This window comes from Mobula birostris, chromosome 7 (assembly GCF_030028105.1).
Source record: "Mobula birostris isolate sMobBir1 chromosome 7, sMobBir1.hap1, whole genome shotgun sequence".
NCBI lineage: Eukaryota > Metazoa > Chordata > Chondrichthyes > Myliobatiformes > Myliobatidae > Mobula > Mobula birostris.
Genome location: NC_092376.1, coordinates 2,687,852 through 2,705,881, shown reverse-complemented (window position 1 = coordinate 2,705,881; position 18,030 = coordinate 2,687,852). Strand labels below are relative to the sequence as shown.

The following is an 18,030-nucleotide window of genomic DNA, read 5'->3' as shown; positions in this document are numbered from 1 at the left end:
CATCATCAATGGGGACAGGAGAGGTTCCGGAGGATTGGAGAGTTGCAGATATCGTTCCCTTATTCAAGAAGCGGAGTAGATGTAGCCCAGGAATTTATAGACCAGTGAGTCTTACTTCAGTAGTTGGTAAGTTAACATAGAACATAGAATAGTACAGCACTTTCTCTTCGTGATTTTTATAAGTGACCTGGATGAGGAAGTGGAGGGATGGGTTAGTAAATTTGCTGGTGACACAAAGGTTGGAGGTGTTGTGGATAGTGTGGAAGGCTGTCAGAGGTTACAGTGGGACATCGATAAGATGCAAAACTGGGCTGAGAAGTGGCAGATGGAGTTCAACCCAGATAAGTGTGAGGTGGTTCATTTTGGTACGTCAAATATGATGGCAGAATATAGTATTAATGGTAAGACTCTTGGCAGTGTGGAGGATCAGAGGGATCTTGGAGTCCTTGTTCATAGACACTCAAAGCTGCTGCGCAGGTTGACTCTGTGGTTAAGAAGGCATACACAGTATTGGCCTTCATCAACTGTGGGATTGAGTTCAGGAGCCGAGAGGTAATGTTGCAGCTGTATAGGACCCTGGTCAGACCCCACTTGGAGTACTGTGCTCAGTTCTGGTCACCTCACTACAGGAAGGATGTGGAAACCATTGAAAGGGTGCAGAGGAGATGTAGGAGGATGTTGCCTGGATTGGGGAGCATGCCTTATGAGAATAGATTGACTGAACTCGGCCTTTTCTCCTTGGAGCAATGGAGAATGAGAGGTGACCTGATAGATGTGTATAAGATGATGAGAGGCATTGATCGTGTGGATAGTCAAAGGCTTTTTCCCAGGGCTGAAATGGCTAGCACAAGAGGGCACAGTGTTAAGGTGTTTGGAAGTAGGTACAGAGGAGATGTCAGGGTAAGTTTTTTACGCGGAGAGTGGTGACTGCGTGGAATGGGCTGCCAGTGACAGTGGTGGAGGCGGATATGATAGGGTCTTTTAAGAGACTCCTGGATCAGTACATGGAGTTTACAAAAATAGAGGGCTATGGGTAACCCGAGGTAATTTCTAAAGTAAGTACATGTTTGGCACAGCATTGTGGGCTGAAGGGCCTGTACTGTGCTGTAGGCTCTCTATGTTTCTATGTCTTCTGGTCTGATGGTTATGGACAGAGCATAGGTATGCCTTAGAATGGTTAACCGGACAAACTGGGCAGGCAACTGAATACCCTGTCATGGGCACACAAGGCAAAGTCTCTTACGACGCAAGCAATGGCTTTTGTTTAAGATTATCTCACAGTCACTGCTCAGCTGTAAGATCAAGCTTTCAATAAATTCAGAAGACCAAAGGAGCAGAATTAGGCCATTTGGCCCATTGAATCTGCTCTGAATTCCATCATGGCTGATTTATTATTCCTCTCAACCTCATTCTCCTGCCTTCTCCCCATAACTTCTGACGCCCTGACTAATAAAGAACATATCAACCTGCACTTTGTTTACCCAATGACTTGGTCTCCATGGCCATCTGTGGCAAGTGGCAATGAATTCCACAGTTTCACCACCCTCTTGCTAAACAAATTCCTCAACTCTGTTCTAAATGGTCATCCCTCTATTTTGAGACTGTGCCTTCTGGTGCTCGACTCTCCCACCATTTTCTAATTAGCTTCTGGGAAGTTGCTTGCCTGCCGGGGCTCGAGCTGATGAAGGTGTGGCAGGGAGTGGCGGGTACGCACCGTGGCGGGTACGCACCGTGGCGGGTACGCTCCGTGGCGGGTACGCACCTTGGCGGGTACGCTCCGTGGTGGGTACGCACCGTGGTGGGTACGCTCCGTGGCGGGTACGCACCGTGGCGGGTACGCTCCGTGGCGGGTACGCACCGTGGCGGGTACGCTCCGTGGCGGGTACGCACCTTGGCGGGTACGCACCGTGGCGGGTACGCTCCGTGGCGGGTACGCACCGTGGCGGGTACGCTCCGTGGCGGGTACGCACCGTGGCGGGTACGCTCCGTGGCGGGTACGCACCGTGGCGGGTACGCTCCGTGGCGGGTACGCACCTTGGCATGTCGTGTCCGTTGATGCGCAGCTTTCTGAAGTGTTCCTCGTACTGTGGCAGCTCCACGTAGTTGATCAGCCACTCTATGACCTCCTCTCCTGTCCAGTTGAACACTGAGGGGAAAGCAAAACAGAACCAGCTGAAATGTATTCAGGACAGGATCTACCAAAGGATCCATTTCCATAAGGTAATGGTGCTCTGAGTGGCCTGCAGACTCAGACCCAGGTTGTCCTGATGCAGGGTTTCAATCTGTAACAGTGATGGTTCCTTTCCTCCCACCACGGAGTCCCTACAATAGGCTGTTTCTTATTGACATGGCTGTCACAGAAAGGGAAATCCCACTCCAGATGCTGATAGTCGTGGATCACAGTCCAAGACCTCCAATACCATGGGTCAAATAATGGGGGAGGGTTACACCTCACTCCATCCAGCCTAGCTCGCCACAGGTCGACAAGCAAACTAAGAATAAATTCTGCAGATACTGGAAATCTTGAACAACACACAAAATACTGGAGTAACTCAGCAGTTCAGGCATTCCATTACCTCATGGCTCTTGAACTCAGTTCATTTAGCTTGGAACAGTGACTGTCAATTGTAGGTGACTCTTGTACTCTCGCATTCTCAGCTGTGTAAGTTTCCTTCCAGCTGCTCACTGTCACTCTGACTTTCTTACTACTCAATTTACAGCATACTCACACTCCACATTCTCTTAGCTTGATTCTCGCTTCTGTCCCATTCCCTTCCAGTCCGGAGCAAGGGTCTCAGCTCAAAAGATTGACTGTTTATTCCCCACCACATGTTGCCTGATCAGCTGAGTTCCTCCAGCATTTTGTTTGATTTGCTCTGGATTTTTAAAATAACTTGTGTTCTTGACTTCAGAATGTTTTAAGAATGATGTTCACCCTACTGCAAGAAATCCACAAATGGGGATGCACAAGCACAAGATATGGCACGAATATATAGCAAACACCTGGCTCCTAAACAGGTCACGAGAAGAACTGCCCAGAGCTGTAGACATTTACCTTCCGAACTTTTCCATGACTTCCACAAGTCCTCTACACTGATCAGCTTGTCTCCCCCATGGAAGGTGCTGTGCTTTGCTGCAGCGTCCTGGTAGTTCAGGTCTTCTCGCAAAAACTATGGGAAAGAAAAGTTGTGTCACTTGTACAAGTCAGTGATTTTGGTTTAACACCTCAATACAGCATGCGCATCAGGACAAAGGTCAAAGGTGCACGCGCAATGATTTAGAAACAGCTTCTTCCCCTGTTGTCAGATAGGCATTCGGGCTTAATATCACTGACATATGTCATAACATTTGTTGTTTTGTAGCAGTAAACTATAAATTATCGCATGATATATATGTACATAAAATAAAAGTACTGCAAAAAGAGAGCAAGGATAGTGGCATTATGTTTAGGGTTGGCTCATTGCCTGTTCAGAAGTCTGATGGCGAAGGGGAAGGAAAAGCTGTTCCTGAATCACTGAATGTGTGTCTTCAGGCTCCTCAACCTCCTCCTTGATGGTAGTAATGAAAAGAGGGCATGTTCTGGGTGATGGGGGTCCTTTTTGAGGCATCACCTTTTGAAGGTGGGGAGACTGGTCCCCATGATGGAGCTGGCAGAGTTTACAACTTCCTGCAGCTTCTTCCGATCCTGTGCAGACGCCCCTGCATACCAGAAGGCGATGCAACCAGCTAGAATGTCTCAGTGGTACGTCTGTTAGGAGCTGGATCTCAAGGTTGTATAATGTATACATACTTTGATAATAAATGTACTTTGAACTTTGATCTGTAGCAATTTGCTAGTATTTTGTGAAACACTGTCTCCTCAAACTCCTAATGAAATATAACCACTGACATGCCTTCTTTGTAATTGCATCAAGATGTTGGGCCCAAAACAGTTCTTTAGAGATGTTGACACCTAGGAACGAAGAACATAGTTTATGCTTCATGGAGCATGAACCCATGAGGACTCTCTCATTATTCCTTTATTTTTTCACTATTTATTGTGAGGCCAGTACCCAAGGTAGAAATGACTAATTTCACAACTTTCTGTAGCTTCTTTTGGTGCTGTGCAGCAGTCCCCCACCCCCATAGCAGACAGTGATGCAGCCTGTCAGAATGCTCTCCACTGTATATCTGTGAAGTTTTCGAGTGTTTTCAGTGACAAAGCATATCATTCCAAACTCCTAATGAAATACAGCTGTTGCCTTGTCTTCTCGATATGTTGGGACCAGGTTAGATCCTCAGAGAGCTTGACACCCAGGAACTTGAAGCTGCTCACTCTCTCCACTTCTGATCCCTCTATGAGGATTGGTATGCGTTCCTTCATCTTACCCTTCCTGAGTCCACAATCAGCTCTCTCGTCTTACTGACATTGAGCGCAAAGTTGCTGCTGTGACACCAGTCAACTAGCTTGTATATCTGGCTCCTGCACGCCCTCTCATCTCCATCTGAGATTCCACCATCAATGGTTATATCATCAGCAAATTTATAAATGGTGTTTGAGCTATGCCTAGCTGCACAGTCATGGGTATAGAGGGAATACAGCAGTGGGCTAAGCACACACCCCTGAGGTGCGCCAGTTTTGGTTGTCAGTGAGGAGGAGACATCATCACCAATCCAGGCAGATCTTCCGGTTATCTCCTTAAAGACAGTCTAATATTGGCCTCTGAGATAGACATCACATGATCACTGGTTGCAGCAAGGATCTTTACAGCTGTAGTTATGTTCTTCCTTTCAAAGCAGACATAAAAGGCATTGAGCTCATCTGGTAGTGAAGCATCACTGCCATTCATGCTATTGGGTTTCGCTTTGTAGGAATTACTGTCTTGCAAACCCTGCCAGAGTTGATGAGCACCCAATGTCGCCTCCAACCTCACACGGAATTGTTTCTTCACTCTTGAAATGGCCCTCGGCAAGTCGTAGCTGGTTTTCTGTACAGACCTGAATCACCAGGTTTAAGTGCCATAGTTCTAGGCAAGTCGTAGCTGGTTTTCTGTACAGACCTGGATCACCAAGTTTAAGTGCCCTCAGCAGGTGACGAAGCTCCAGGTTCATCCACGGCTTTTGGTTTGAGAATGTACAGCAAGTTTTCATAGGCACACTCTCATCCACACAGGTTTTAATGAAGTCGGTAACAACTGTGCCATACTTATCCAGATTCGAAGGTGAATCTTTTAATATTCACCAGTCGACCGATTCAAAGCAGTCCTGTAAGCGCTCCTGTGCCTCCCTTGTCCAAACCTTCTTGGTTCTCACTACTGATGCTACAGTCTTTAGTCTCTGCCGAAACTCAGGGAGTAGAAGTACAGCCAGGTGATCCGACTCCCCGAAGTATGGGCGTGGAATAGTACGATAGGCATTCTTGATGGTGGTGTAACAGTGGTCCAGTGTGTTGTTTCCTCTGGTGCTACAAGTAATTTTTTGATAGTAATTATTTAGTGACTTTTTCAAGCAGGCCTAGTTAAAATCCCCCAAAATGATAGTGAAACCATCAGGACATGCTGTTTTGTGCATGTTGGTCACATTGTTCAGATCATGCAGAGCCTGTTTGATATTGGCCTGAGGTGGAATGTACCCTGCTACCAAAATGATCGCTGAAATCTCCTGCGGTAGGTAAAATGGCTAACACTTACTGTAATTGCAAGATATTGCACATTCCAAAGACATACAGGTTAGCATTAGTAAGTTGTGGGCATGCTTTGTTGGTGCTGGAATCATAATGACACTTGCAGGCTGCCCCAGCACATGCTCGGACTGTTGTCATCAGAAATGACATATTTCATTGAATGTTCCGGTGCGGAGAATCTCGCCTGGTCCCTCAACACCAGCTCCATAGCCAAGAAAGCCCAGCAGCATCTCTACTTTCTGCGACGGCTGAGAAAAGTCCATCTCCCACCCCCCATCCTCACCACATACTACAGAGGTTGTATTGAGAGCACCCTGAGCAGCTGCATCACTGCCTGGTTCGGAAATTGCACCATCTCGGATCGCAAGATAGTGAGGTCAGCTGAAGGGATCATCAGGGTCTCTCTTCCTGCCATTACAGAGATTTATACCACACACTGCATCTGCAAAGCTAACAGCATTGGGAAGGACTCCACGCACCCCTCATACAAACGCTTCTCCCTCCCGCCATCTGGCAAAAGGTACCGAAGCATTCAGGCTCTCACGACCAGACTATGTAACAGTTTCTTCCCCCAAGTCATTAGACTCAATTCCCAGAGCCTGGCTTGACACCAACCTACACACACACACACACACACTCAACAGAACATCACTCCACTCCCTTTGCAATTTTTGCTAATTTCTTTTCAATTCCTGCTAAAACATTATTTACATTTACATCATTATATTGTAATTTGTCCTTTACTGTGTCTATTGTCTTAATTAATTAATTTATTTATTAATTATTGTACTGTCTTGCACTGTTTTGTGCACTTTATGTGTAGGTCTGAAGTCTAATGTAGTTTTGTGTTGTTTCACATAGTCTAGTGTAGGTTTGTGTTGTTTCATGTAGTCTTGTGTAGTTTTGTGTTGTTTCAGGTAGTCTAGTGTAGTTCTGTGTTGTTTCACATAGTCTAGTGTAGTTTTGTGTTGTTTCATGTAGCACCATGGTCCTGGAGGAACGTTTTTCATTTTTACTGTGTACTGTACCAGCAGTTATGGTTGAAATGACAATAAACTTGACTTGACTTGAGAATCAGATTTATTTGTCACCGTCATGTGACTTGAAATTTGTTAACTTAGCAGCAGCAGTACAATGCCATACATAATATAGAAGAAAAAAATAAGCAAATCAGTTACAGTTTATGTATATTGAATAGATTAAAAATCATGCAAAAAAAAGAAATACTATATATTAAAAAAGTGAGGTAGTGTCCAAGGATTCAATGTCCATTTAGGAATCAGATGGCAGAGAGGAAGAAGCTGTTCCTGAATCACTGAGTGTGTGCCTTCAGGCTTCTGTATCTCCTACCTGACGGTAACAGTGAGAAAAGGGCATGTCCTGAGTGCTGGAGGTCCCTAATAATGGTTGCTGCCTTTCTGAGACACCACTCCTTGAAGATGTCCCGGTTACTTTGTAGGCTGGTACCCAAGTGCGCATGCGCCGGTCGTGCACGCAGCCTGGTACAGCCGTTCCCATCTATTCTTACTTTCTTCTTTTTACTTTTTAATTTACGTTATTTTTTGTATTTTTTTTCTCACAGTAACACGTTGAAGCTGCACCCTCTCTAACATGCTGGTAGAGAGAGTTTTATTTGGGTTTTCTTTAGCGCTGGAAATGCTTACATCCCAACATGCGGGACAGAAGCAAGGTCGCATTGTGTATTTCACAGACCAGCAAAGACCGGCCAGCTTAGCGAACAGAGTGGTGGACACGCCTGCTGAAATCCGGATGAAAACGCACAGAGGGGGATCACAAAGCCGAGGAAAGAGGACCGGGTCGAGACAACAGAGACTTTTGGAGAAGAGGAGTTCGGTGGGTAATACCGTTCCGGCTGACCGGAAGTGCACTGAGAGCGGTAAACATAAAGGAGTTCGGTGCTTACTGTTCTGGCTAACAACGGATGGTACAATCCAGGGTATATTACGATCGAGGAACGTGTTTGCAGACTGGATATTGAACTATTTACTGTTGGACATCGGCCACATTCCACTGTGATAGAACACTGGGCGGCACGGGAGGTTGTTCCTGCCTGTGGCCATCGAGCATGCAGCTCCTCCTGTGGTGGGTCAGACACCCTGAGCAAATAGACTGGTCCTGGACTTATTTTCCATCTGGCATAGTTTGTGTTTTGGTGTTTGATTGTTGGGGTTTTTTGTATTGCTATATTTATGCTCTATTCTTGGTTGGTGCGGCTGTAACGAAACCAAATTTCCCTCGGGATCAATAAAGTATATCTATCTATCTATCTAAGATGGAGCTGACTATATTTACAACCCCCTGCAGCTTCTTTCGGTCCTGTGCAGTAGTCCCTCCATACCAGACAGTGATGCAGCCTGTCAGAATGCTCTCCACGGTACATCTATAGAAGTTTTTGAGTGTATTTGTTGACATGCCAAATCTCTTCAAACTCCTAATGAAGTATACAACATAGAACATAGAATAGTACAGCACAGTACAGGCCCTTCGGCCCACAATGTTGTGCCGACCCTCAAACCCTGCCTCCCATATAAGCCTCCACCTTAAATTCCTCCATATACCTGTCTAGTAGTCTCTTAAACTTCACTAGTGTATCTGCCTCCACCACTGACTCAGGCAGTGCATTCCACACACCAACCACTCTCTGAGTAAAAAACCTTCCTCTAATATCCCCCTTGAACTTCCCACCCCTTACCTTAAAGCCATGTCGTCTTGTATTGAGCAGTGGTGCCCTGGGGAAGAGGCACTGGCTATTCACTCTATCTATTCCCCTTATTATCTTGTACACTGTCTTCCCTTCTTTATAACTGCATCCGGCGTACATGTAACAAATAAAACTTACTGTTATTTTGGTGGTTCTCCCTGTAGTTCCAGTCTCCTAGTTGACCTCCCTCCTCCCCAGATTACTGATCACAGCCTTGGTGAGAGTGGTACATGCCATGTTACTAACCTTTCTGAAACCAGACGGTGCAATGTTAAAGTACAAGTCTTGATCCTCATTCGCCACACGGATAACTGTCAAAATCCCCTAAAGCCTGAGTAGTGCATTAGAGAGATCAACGAACCTGGGGCTATTTTATTTATTTACTGTATTTATTTATTTATAACACAGCTCAGTAACAGGCCTTTTCTGGGCCAATTACTTCCATGTGACCAATTAACCTACTAACCTTATCTGATAGAGGTCTGCGAGATTACGAGAGATATAGATATAGTAGACAGGCATTGTCTTTTCCCTGGGTTGAAATGTCTAGTACCAGAGGGCATCCATTTAAGATGAGAGGGTGTATATGTGAGGGGCAAGTGTCTTTTACAGAGTGGTGGGTGCCTGGGATGGTGGTAGAAGCAAAAACATTGGGGACTCCTAATTGACGTTTTGATAGGTACATGAATGTGAGAAAAATAGGATATGGACATTGTGTAGGCAGAAGGGGTTAGTTTAGATGACCATTAGATCACTAATTTAATTGGATTGACACAGCATTGAGGGACAAAGGGCCTGCTTAACTAAATGGGAGAATAGATCAGCTCATGATAAAACGGCGGAGCAGACTCGATGGGCCGAATGGCCGACTTCTGCTCCTTTGTCTTATGGTCTTATGTTCATGTTCTATGTTAACTTGTCCCTTTGGAAAGTGGGAGGAGACCCACGCGGTCACAGGGAGGACGTACAAACTCCTTAGAGAGAGTGGTAGAATTGAACCCATTTGCTGGCACTGTAATAGTGTTCGCTAACCGCTTTGCTACCGTGCCGCACCATCAGTTCAGAGTGGTTTGACCTCAAGCTTGAACAGGAGTTAAAATTACTTTAGCTCCCTCTTCTCCGCTCTCTTCTCACTGCTGCCATCAGGAAGAAGGAACAGGAGCCTCAGGACCCCCACCACCAGGTTCAAAAACAGTTATTACCCCTTAACCACCAGGCACTTAAGGCAGGGGAGATAACTTCACTTGTCGCATCACAAGTACTCTACGACCCATGTTGTTTATTGTTTACTTATGACTATTATTTTTCTTTTTTTTGTACTTGCACAGTTTGCTTTCTTTTGCAGATCATTTGTCTGTCTTTGTCGTGTATGGTTTTTCATTGATTCTATTGTATTTCTTTTGATTGTGAATGCCCACAAGAAAATGAATCTCAGGGTTGTATATGGTGACGTATATGTACTTTGATAATAAATTTACTTTGAACTTTGAACTCTGGGTAAGGCTGCAGTATGGGCTCCCAATCATTAATCATCAGATTAATACGGGAGAAAAACTCTGGTACAGCCCATGTATTGGAAACACAAACACAGTAAGTAATGCAAATCAACTACAGAGAAGCAGACAGAACTCTCTCCACGCAAACCACTCAGTGAAATCAAACGCATGAAATCAATGTTGACACCTAAGTTGCTTGGGCTATTTTTAAAAGACTTGTGTAAAAATGCAGATGGGTGAGTTAATTAATTTTTAGATGACATGAAGCTTGTTGGAGATATGGACAGTGTAGAGCCCGTCACAGGATACAGATCAGATAGATATGGTTGGGAGAAATGGCAGATGAATTTAAAGCTGGCAATTGTGAAGAGTTCAGACCATTGAACACAGGAGCAAAATTAGGCCCATCGGAGTCTTCCCCATCACTGCATCATGACTGATTTACTTTCCCTCTCAACCCCATTCTGCACTTACTAATCAAGAACCTTCCAAATTCCCCTTTAAATATACTCAATGACTTGGCCGTCACAGATTCATCACCCTCTGGCTAAAGAATTATCTCATTTCCTTCAATTCTGAGGCTGTGCACTCTGGTCCTAAACTCCCCCACTATAGGAAACATCCACTCCACATCCATCCTATCCAGGCCTTTCAATATTCAAAAGGTTTCAATGAGATTCTCCTCATTCATCTAAACTCCGGCAACTACTTATCCAGAGCAATCAAATGCTCCTCATACATTAACCCTATCATTCCTGTATCATTCTCATGAAGCTTCTCTGAACACTCTCTGATGCAAGCACATCTTTTCTTAGGTAAGAGGCCAAAGCCTTTCACAATACTCCAAGTGCAGTATGATGAATGCCTCATATAGCCCCAGCACTTGGTACTTTGGAGGTCAAAAGCAAGGGGAAACTACACAGTGAATGGCAGGACCTTCAACAGCGTGAGGTACAGAGGGATCTTGGGGTCCAAGTCCATAGCTTCCTGATACGCCACACAACTAGTTAGAGTGGTTTAAAAAAAGTGTATGGCCTGCTTGTCTTCATTGGTCAGAGGATTGAGTATAAAAGAAAGTAATGCTACAGTAAAATAAAACTTTTGTTAGACCACACTTGGAGAACTATGTAAAATTCTGGTCAGCCTATTTCAAGGAGGATGTTGAATCTCAAGAGAAAGTGCAGAGGCTGTTCACCAGGATGTCACCTGCATTAGAGGAGATGAGCCATTAGCAGAGGATGTCAAACTTGAGTTGTTTTCCTCTGGAGTGACAGAGGCTGAGGGGAGAGCTGATTTTTTCCCACGGCTGAAATGGCTAGCACGAGAGGGCACAGTACCTGCTTGCAAGTAGGTAAAAAGGAGATGTCAGAGGTAAGTTTTTCACGCAGAGAGTGGCGAGTGCGTGGAATGGGCTGTCGGTGACGGTGGTGGAGGCGGAGTCTTTTAAGAGACTCTTGGATAGGTACACAGAGTTTAAAAAATAGAGGGCTATGGGTAACCCTAGGTAATTTCCAAAGTAAGTACATGTTTGGCACAGCATTGGGGGCCAAAGGGCCTGTATTGTGCTGTAGGTTTTCTATGTTTTTAAAAAATTTATAAATGCAGGCATCAAAAGGGTAGACAGAATCTCTTTGCCAGGATAGAAAGGTAAAGTACTAGAGAAGATGCGTTTAAGGTGGGAGAGAGGAGTTTAAAATAGATGTCAGGATTTTTTTCTTTGAAGTAGAAAGCGATGAATCTCTGCAATGGGCTGCCAGGGGTAGCTCTGGAAGCAAATATGATAAGAAATTTAAGAGGGTTTTAAATTGAATATGCAGGGAGTGGAGGGATATGAATGATAAGGACACAGAAGAGATTTAGTTTTATTTGGAACAGAGTCTGGGCCAAATGGCCTGTTCCTGGGCTGCAGTACTCTATGTTCCAGATGACGAATTCAGACAGTTAGGGAAATGACAGGATAAATTAGTGACTAGGTCACGACCAGAGGAGGAATGGAATTTTGCACGAGATCCAAGGAGGTCCTGGGAAAGAGGATTCCTTGCTAACAACAGCAGGGCGGAGGAGTGTGGAGCTTCCGAGTAACCACAGATGTCCATGGTACTGGACAAGGATATCAGTAGTTTGCTAGATTGCCAAATGAGCAATCCAAAACTGACCTCATTCTCCCCAGTAAATAAATGCTCACTACTCTAGGAGATACAGTAGTCTCAACTTCTGCCATGATAGTATATTCCAACAAGTCTTTATAAAGACTTCTCTTCTATTATCTGTTTAAACACAGCCTAAAGTCTACAAAAAGTAGAGAACACAGCCAAGTCCATCACAAAGTTCGACGTTCAAAGTAAATTTATTATCGAAGTACATATATGTCACCTCAGTTTTCTCCCATGGAGCATGGGGTGGCACGGTAACATGGTAGTTAGCATAAAGCTTTACATTACCAGCAACCTGGGGTCAATTCCCGCTGACGTCTGTAAGGAGTTTGTATGTTCTTCCCGTGACCTTGTGGGTTTCCTCTCACAGTCCAAAGATGTACAGTCTGATAGGTTAGGTTATTGGTCATTGTAAATTGTCCCATGATTAGGCTAGAGTTAAATTGGGATTTGCTGGGCAGCCTGGCTTGAAGTTCCTGTTCCGTATAGTACGCATGTATGTATGTAAGTAGATAAATAAACAAACAAATTGATCAATCACTCCACAAGCAGCACTGCCACATGAAAGCAACATTCATCAAGGTCCCCCACGATCTCCTCACTACTACCATTGGGCAGGAGGTACAGAAACCTTAGATCCTACACCTCCAGGTTTAGTAACAGTTATTACCCTACAACTATCAGGCTCCTGAACTGGCGTGGATAATTTCACTCACCTCAACAATGAACTGATTCCACAACCTACAGAATCACTTTCAAGGACTAAGGCATTTGATAAGGTACCCTATGCAAGACTTATTGAGAAAGTAAGGAGGCATGGGATCCAAGGGGACCTTGCTTTGTGGATCCAGAATTGGCTTGCCCACAGAATGCAAAGAGTCGTTGTAGATGGGTCATATACTGCATGGATGTTGGTGACCACTCGTGTGCTTCAGGGATCTGTTCTGGTACCTCTTCCTCGTAATTTGAACCTCAACCTCTAATTTGAACTGCCCCATGAGGTAATGTGTATAATGCAGGGGTGTCGAACTCATTTTAGGTCACGGGCCGGATTGAGCAAAATGGAACTCCATGCGGGCCAGATCAGTTGTGCATGCACATGCTCCCACAGCTTTTGTTGCCTTCATTTTTTCAACCTGCTCTCATGTGTCTCAGTCTCTGCTATAACTACAAAGTGTTTCCCTTCACGAATTTCATTTCTTATGAAGAAGATTGCCTAGCAAGCATTATTTTTATGATTGGTATTAACTTACAGTCGTAGGCTAACAAGAAAGTTGTGATGAGAGAGAGAAATAATGATGCTATTTTGGCTAAGATTGTTTTGGGAGCCACACCCTTTCCATTAATAAACCATTTGAAATCGAACATTAGCAGACACAAATGTAGATCTAATGAAACAAATTGTAAATGTAGGCTACACAACTGCACCTAATTTTTATTAGCCTGTTTCCAGCAATCAAACTCAGACAATGAACATAGTTAGCCTCTAATTTTTATTAAAGTGCTCACATTTACAATAATAGAATAGTCAGGAAATGAATGAATCACAATATTATGACACTCAATATTTCATAATGCATTTTGCTTACATGTCACAGTGCATCGAACAGTGTCACTCATTTTTCACTTGCTGCTTCCAGACACCTGACATCTCTTGGCTTTAACCAGCCTGTCAACATCAGGGACCAGTTTCCGGGCAGTTGTGATTTTCATAATGTCATTTAGATGCCTGTGTGTCAGCTGCGAGCGCAGTTTGGATTTGTTAATGTTCATTATGGAGAACACCTGCTCAGAGATATGTTGTCCTGAACATGCAAAGGATCTTTGAGGAAAAGTCTGTCATCTTGGGGTACATCAGTCCCAGGTATTGATAGAATGAGTCCAGACCCACAGTCTCAAATCTATATTTCAAAGCCGAGTTACACTGAATTTCAATTAGTTCCTTTTGGAGTTCCTCCTGCACATCTGATGCTGCGTTGACGGCAAATGGCGAGCAAAATAGTGAGAATTCCTTCTCGAGCTGAGTGAAAACTTGGAAACGATTCCGAAACTCACTTTTCAGCCGTGATATTTTGTCCTTATACTTGTCCATGTTGTCATTATTCCCATGAGTGACACGCACAGACTGCAAAGAGGAGAAGTGAGCTGGGTTGCTCCAGGATAGCTGCATCTCCCACAGGCCTAATTTAATTTGAAAGGCACGAATGCTGTCGTAGTATTCTGTAACAAGTTTGTTGCAGCCTTGCATGTTAACATTGAGCACATCTAAGTGCTCTGTTATATCCACCAAAAATGCAAGATCATGAAGCCAACTCTGCCACTGGCTTCCCTTTCTCGTTCATGAATAGTCCAATTTCCGCATGTAATTGAAAAAAACGTTTGAGCACAACCCCTCTGCTCAACCAGCGGACTTCAGTGTGGTAGGGTAGGCCATGTCCAATATTACTTTCGGTCAAATTGCCAATGTTTGAGTCTCTTGGCTCTAATAAAATTAACCATTTTGATTACTACATCCATGACATTGTCCATTTTCAGGCTCCTGCTACATAACACCTCTTGGTGTATAATACAATGAAAATTCCAGAATTCCTGCTCTGGAATCTCTGTCTGAACTTTCTCTCTGAGTTTCGCAACAACACCTGCCTTTTCCCCGACCATGGACGGTGTGCCATCTGTTGCCACGCTGACAGCGTGACCCCAGTCAACCCCCAGTCTGTCCAAGACCTCGACCAGGCTGGAGAAAACGTCGTTCGCCGGTGTGGTGTTTGTCATGGGCACCATCTCCACAAACTCCTCGGTGACGGTCAAAGATGCATCAACACCACGAATAAATATTCCCAATTGAGCTACATCAATCACGTTGGTGCTCTCATCAATTGCAAAAGAGAAGGCAATAAATGACTTCATTTTGTCTTTTAGTTGACTGTTCAAATCTCCTGCAAGGTCCCCAATTCTCTCTGCCACAGTATTTCTTGACGAGCTGATATAACCAAAAGCCTGTCTCTTCTCAGGGCACACCAGCTCAGCCGCCGTCAGCATGCATGCTTTGATGAATTCCCCCTCTGAGTATGGCTTCGACGCAGCAGCTATTTTGTTGGCAATAATATAGCTGGCCTTGACAGCTCCATCATGAGTCTCTCAACCTTTGGTGAACACTGATTGCTGTTTTTTCAGAGCTGCTTCAAGCTCGTTCACCTTTTGCGTTCTGAGTCGTCCTGTGTACTTGTCATATTTTTCTCTGTGTGACGTCTCATAGTGTCGTTTGATATTGTACTCTTTCGCCACAGCCACTTATTGCGAGCATATCAGACACACAGGTTTGCCGTTGACCTCACAGAAGAAAAAACAATCTTTCCAATTATCGTTGAATATCCGACCTTCGATGTCAACTTTTGTTTTCTTGGAAAGCATTTTGAACTACAGCAGCAAACAGTCTCAGCCTTGCTACAGGTGTTACTTACCCGAGTACTCTGTGTGTTTATACTGTGTCTGACGATGTAAGTGGGGCCCCAGTGGTCTTCAGTGCGGGGTGGTAGGTGCTTATGCACAGCAGGTGGTTAACTGCTGCCTATTGTTTTCTAAGTACTCACAAGCTGCCGGCGCAGCCAGCGGCACAGACAGCGGTGGGAGAGAGAGCGGCTGCCGTACAGATACATAATAAATGGTCGAGAATATACTTTTTTCTCCCCCAGATCATCCTGTAGGCCAGATGCGGCCCACGGGCCGGTAATTTGACACCCCTGGTATAATGTCTCAATCCTTCCCTGTCTGGATTTCTCACTGTTTATTCCCTCACTATGCCTCGCAGTTTGAATAGGGTGACTTAATCATCTCACTGCTTTTACCTGACTTACGAAATACTGCTAGAACACTGTACCACAGCAGACTATTCTCCATAAGACATAGGAGCAGAAATAGGCCATTTGGCCCATTGAGCCTACTCTGCAATTCCATCTCGACTGATTCACTATCTCGCTCAACACCATTCTCCTGCCTTCGCCCCATAACTTTTGAAGCCTAGACTAATCGAGAACCTATCAACCTCCACTTTAAATATTCCCAACGACTTGGCCTCCGCAGCCATCTGGCAATGAATTCCACAGATTCACTACCCTCTGGCTAAAGAAATTCCTCCTAATCCCTGTCTAAAAGGATGTCCCTCTATTCTGAGGCTGTGCCCCTCTGTTGCTAAACTCCCCTATTACAGGAAACATCCTCTCCACATCCATTCTATCTAGGCCTTTCAATATCTGATAAGTTTCAATAAGATTTCCCCTTCATTCTTCTAAACTCCAGCGAGAAAAACCCAAAGAATCAACATCCCTCACGCAATCACGCAGAATCATTCTCATGAACCTCCTCTGGATCCTCTCCAATGCCAACACATTTTTGTTAGATAAGGGGTCCAAAGCTGATCACAATAGTCCAACAGTGATCTGAGCAGCCCCCTACAAAACCTCAGCATTGCATCCTTCCTCTTATATTCCAGTTCTCTCCAAATGAATGCTAACATTGCAGTTGCCTTGCATTTGTATTTGAAGACATTATATCACAGAGAATTTTCCCAAGCAATAATGTGCTCAGTTTCACATAATCAATAATTGTTTATTAATATCACATAGAAACACTTTTACAGTCCATCTGACAGACCACCCCAAACACCAGTACATCGAGGTAGTTCAAAAGGAAAAGTTACAATAGAATGCAGAATATATACCAGGGAGCATCATTTTATGGTGATTGGAGGAAAATATAAGAGGGATGTCAGAGATGGGTTTCTCCACACACAGAGTGCAGGGTGTGCGGAATGTGCTGCCAGGGGTATTGGTAGAGGCAGGTACATTAGGGATATTTAAGAGACTCTTACAACAGCATATGGGATGATAGAAAAATGGAGGGCTATATGGGAGGAACAGGTGAGATAAATCTTAGAGAAGTTTATACAATCGGCACAACATCGTAAGCATTGTGCTGTACTGTTCTACGTTCCAGTATTTTTATAGTTACAGAGTCACTGATAGACAAACAATGACCAAGTGCTCCAGTTTCCTCCCACCTTCTCAGGGTGTTCGGGTTAGAGTTAGTAAATTGTGGGCATACAACACTGGTACTGGAAGCATGCAACACTTATGGACTGCCCAGCACAATCTTCAGACTGTGTTGGTCATTGACACAAATGACACATCTGACTGAATGTTTTGATGCAGATGTGACAAATAAAGCTCATCTTTAATATTTTAAGGAAGTGCAAGAACCATGATGATTGAGAGATCAGGAGTTTGTTGTTATTGTACAAGAGTTCCATTCAAGACAATTACTTTATTTTATTGTCACCAAACAATTGATACTAGAGCGTACAATCATACAGCGATATTTGATTCTGCGCTTTGTGCTCCCTGGAGTACAAATCGATAGTAAATATTAAAAATTTAAATTATAAATCATAAATAGAAAATAGAAAAGGGAAAGTAAGGTAGTGCAAAAAAAAAACGAGAGGCAGGTCCGGATATTTGGAGGGTACGGCCCAGATCCGGGTCAGGATCCGTTCAGCAGTCTTATCACAGTTGGAAAGAAGCTGTTCCCAAATCTGGCCATACGAGTCTTCAAGCTCCTGAACCTTCTCCCGGAGGGAAGAGGGACAAAAAGTCTGTTGGCTGGGTGGGTCGTGTCCTTGATTATCCTGGCAGCACTGCTCTGACAGTGTGCAGTGTAAAGTGAGTCCACGGACGGAAGATTGGTTTGTGTGGCGTGCTGGGCTGTGTTGTGTTATAACAGTGGGGTAGAAGCTTGCCGTGAGCCTGGTGGTACGTGATTTCAGGTTCTTTGATCTTCTGCTTGATGGAAGAGAGAGAATGACCGGGGTTACAGGGGTCCTTGAATATGTTAAATAGAGGCATAGCATATGACAACACAGAAACAGGCCCTTTGGTCCATCAAGTCTGTGGTGAATTATTAATCTGCCTAGTCCTATTGACCTGCACCAAGGCCAGAGTCCTC

The 18,030-nt window shown here is 44.4% G+C and overlaps 1 protein-coding gene across 3 annotated transcripts in view; it reads right to left on the bottom strand.

Moving 5' to 3' along the window:
* stim1b (stromal interaction molecule 1b) overlaps positions 1-18,030 on the bottom strand; it is a 232,233-nt gene that overhangs the window by 103,140 nt on the left and 111,063 nt on the right. For all 3 annotated transcript variants that reach the window (XM_072262442.1, XM_072262443.1, XM_072262444.1), the window contains exons 3-4: positions 3,056-3,170; positions 2,035-2,146 (exon numbers count right to left, since the gene is read on the bottom strand). In XM_072262442.1, coding sequence (XP_072118543.1) covers positions 2,035-2,146; positions 3,056-3,170 — 227 coding nt within the window. The remainder of the gene's footprint in view (positions 1-2,034; positions 2,147-3,055; positions 3,171-18,030) is intronic.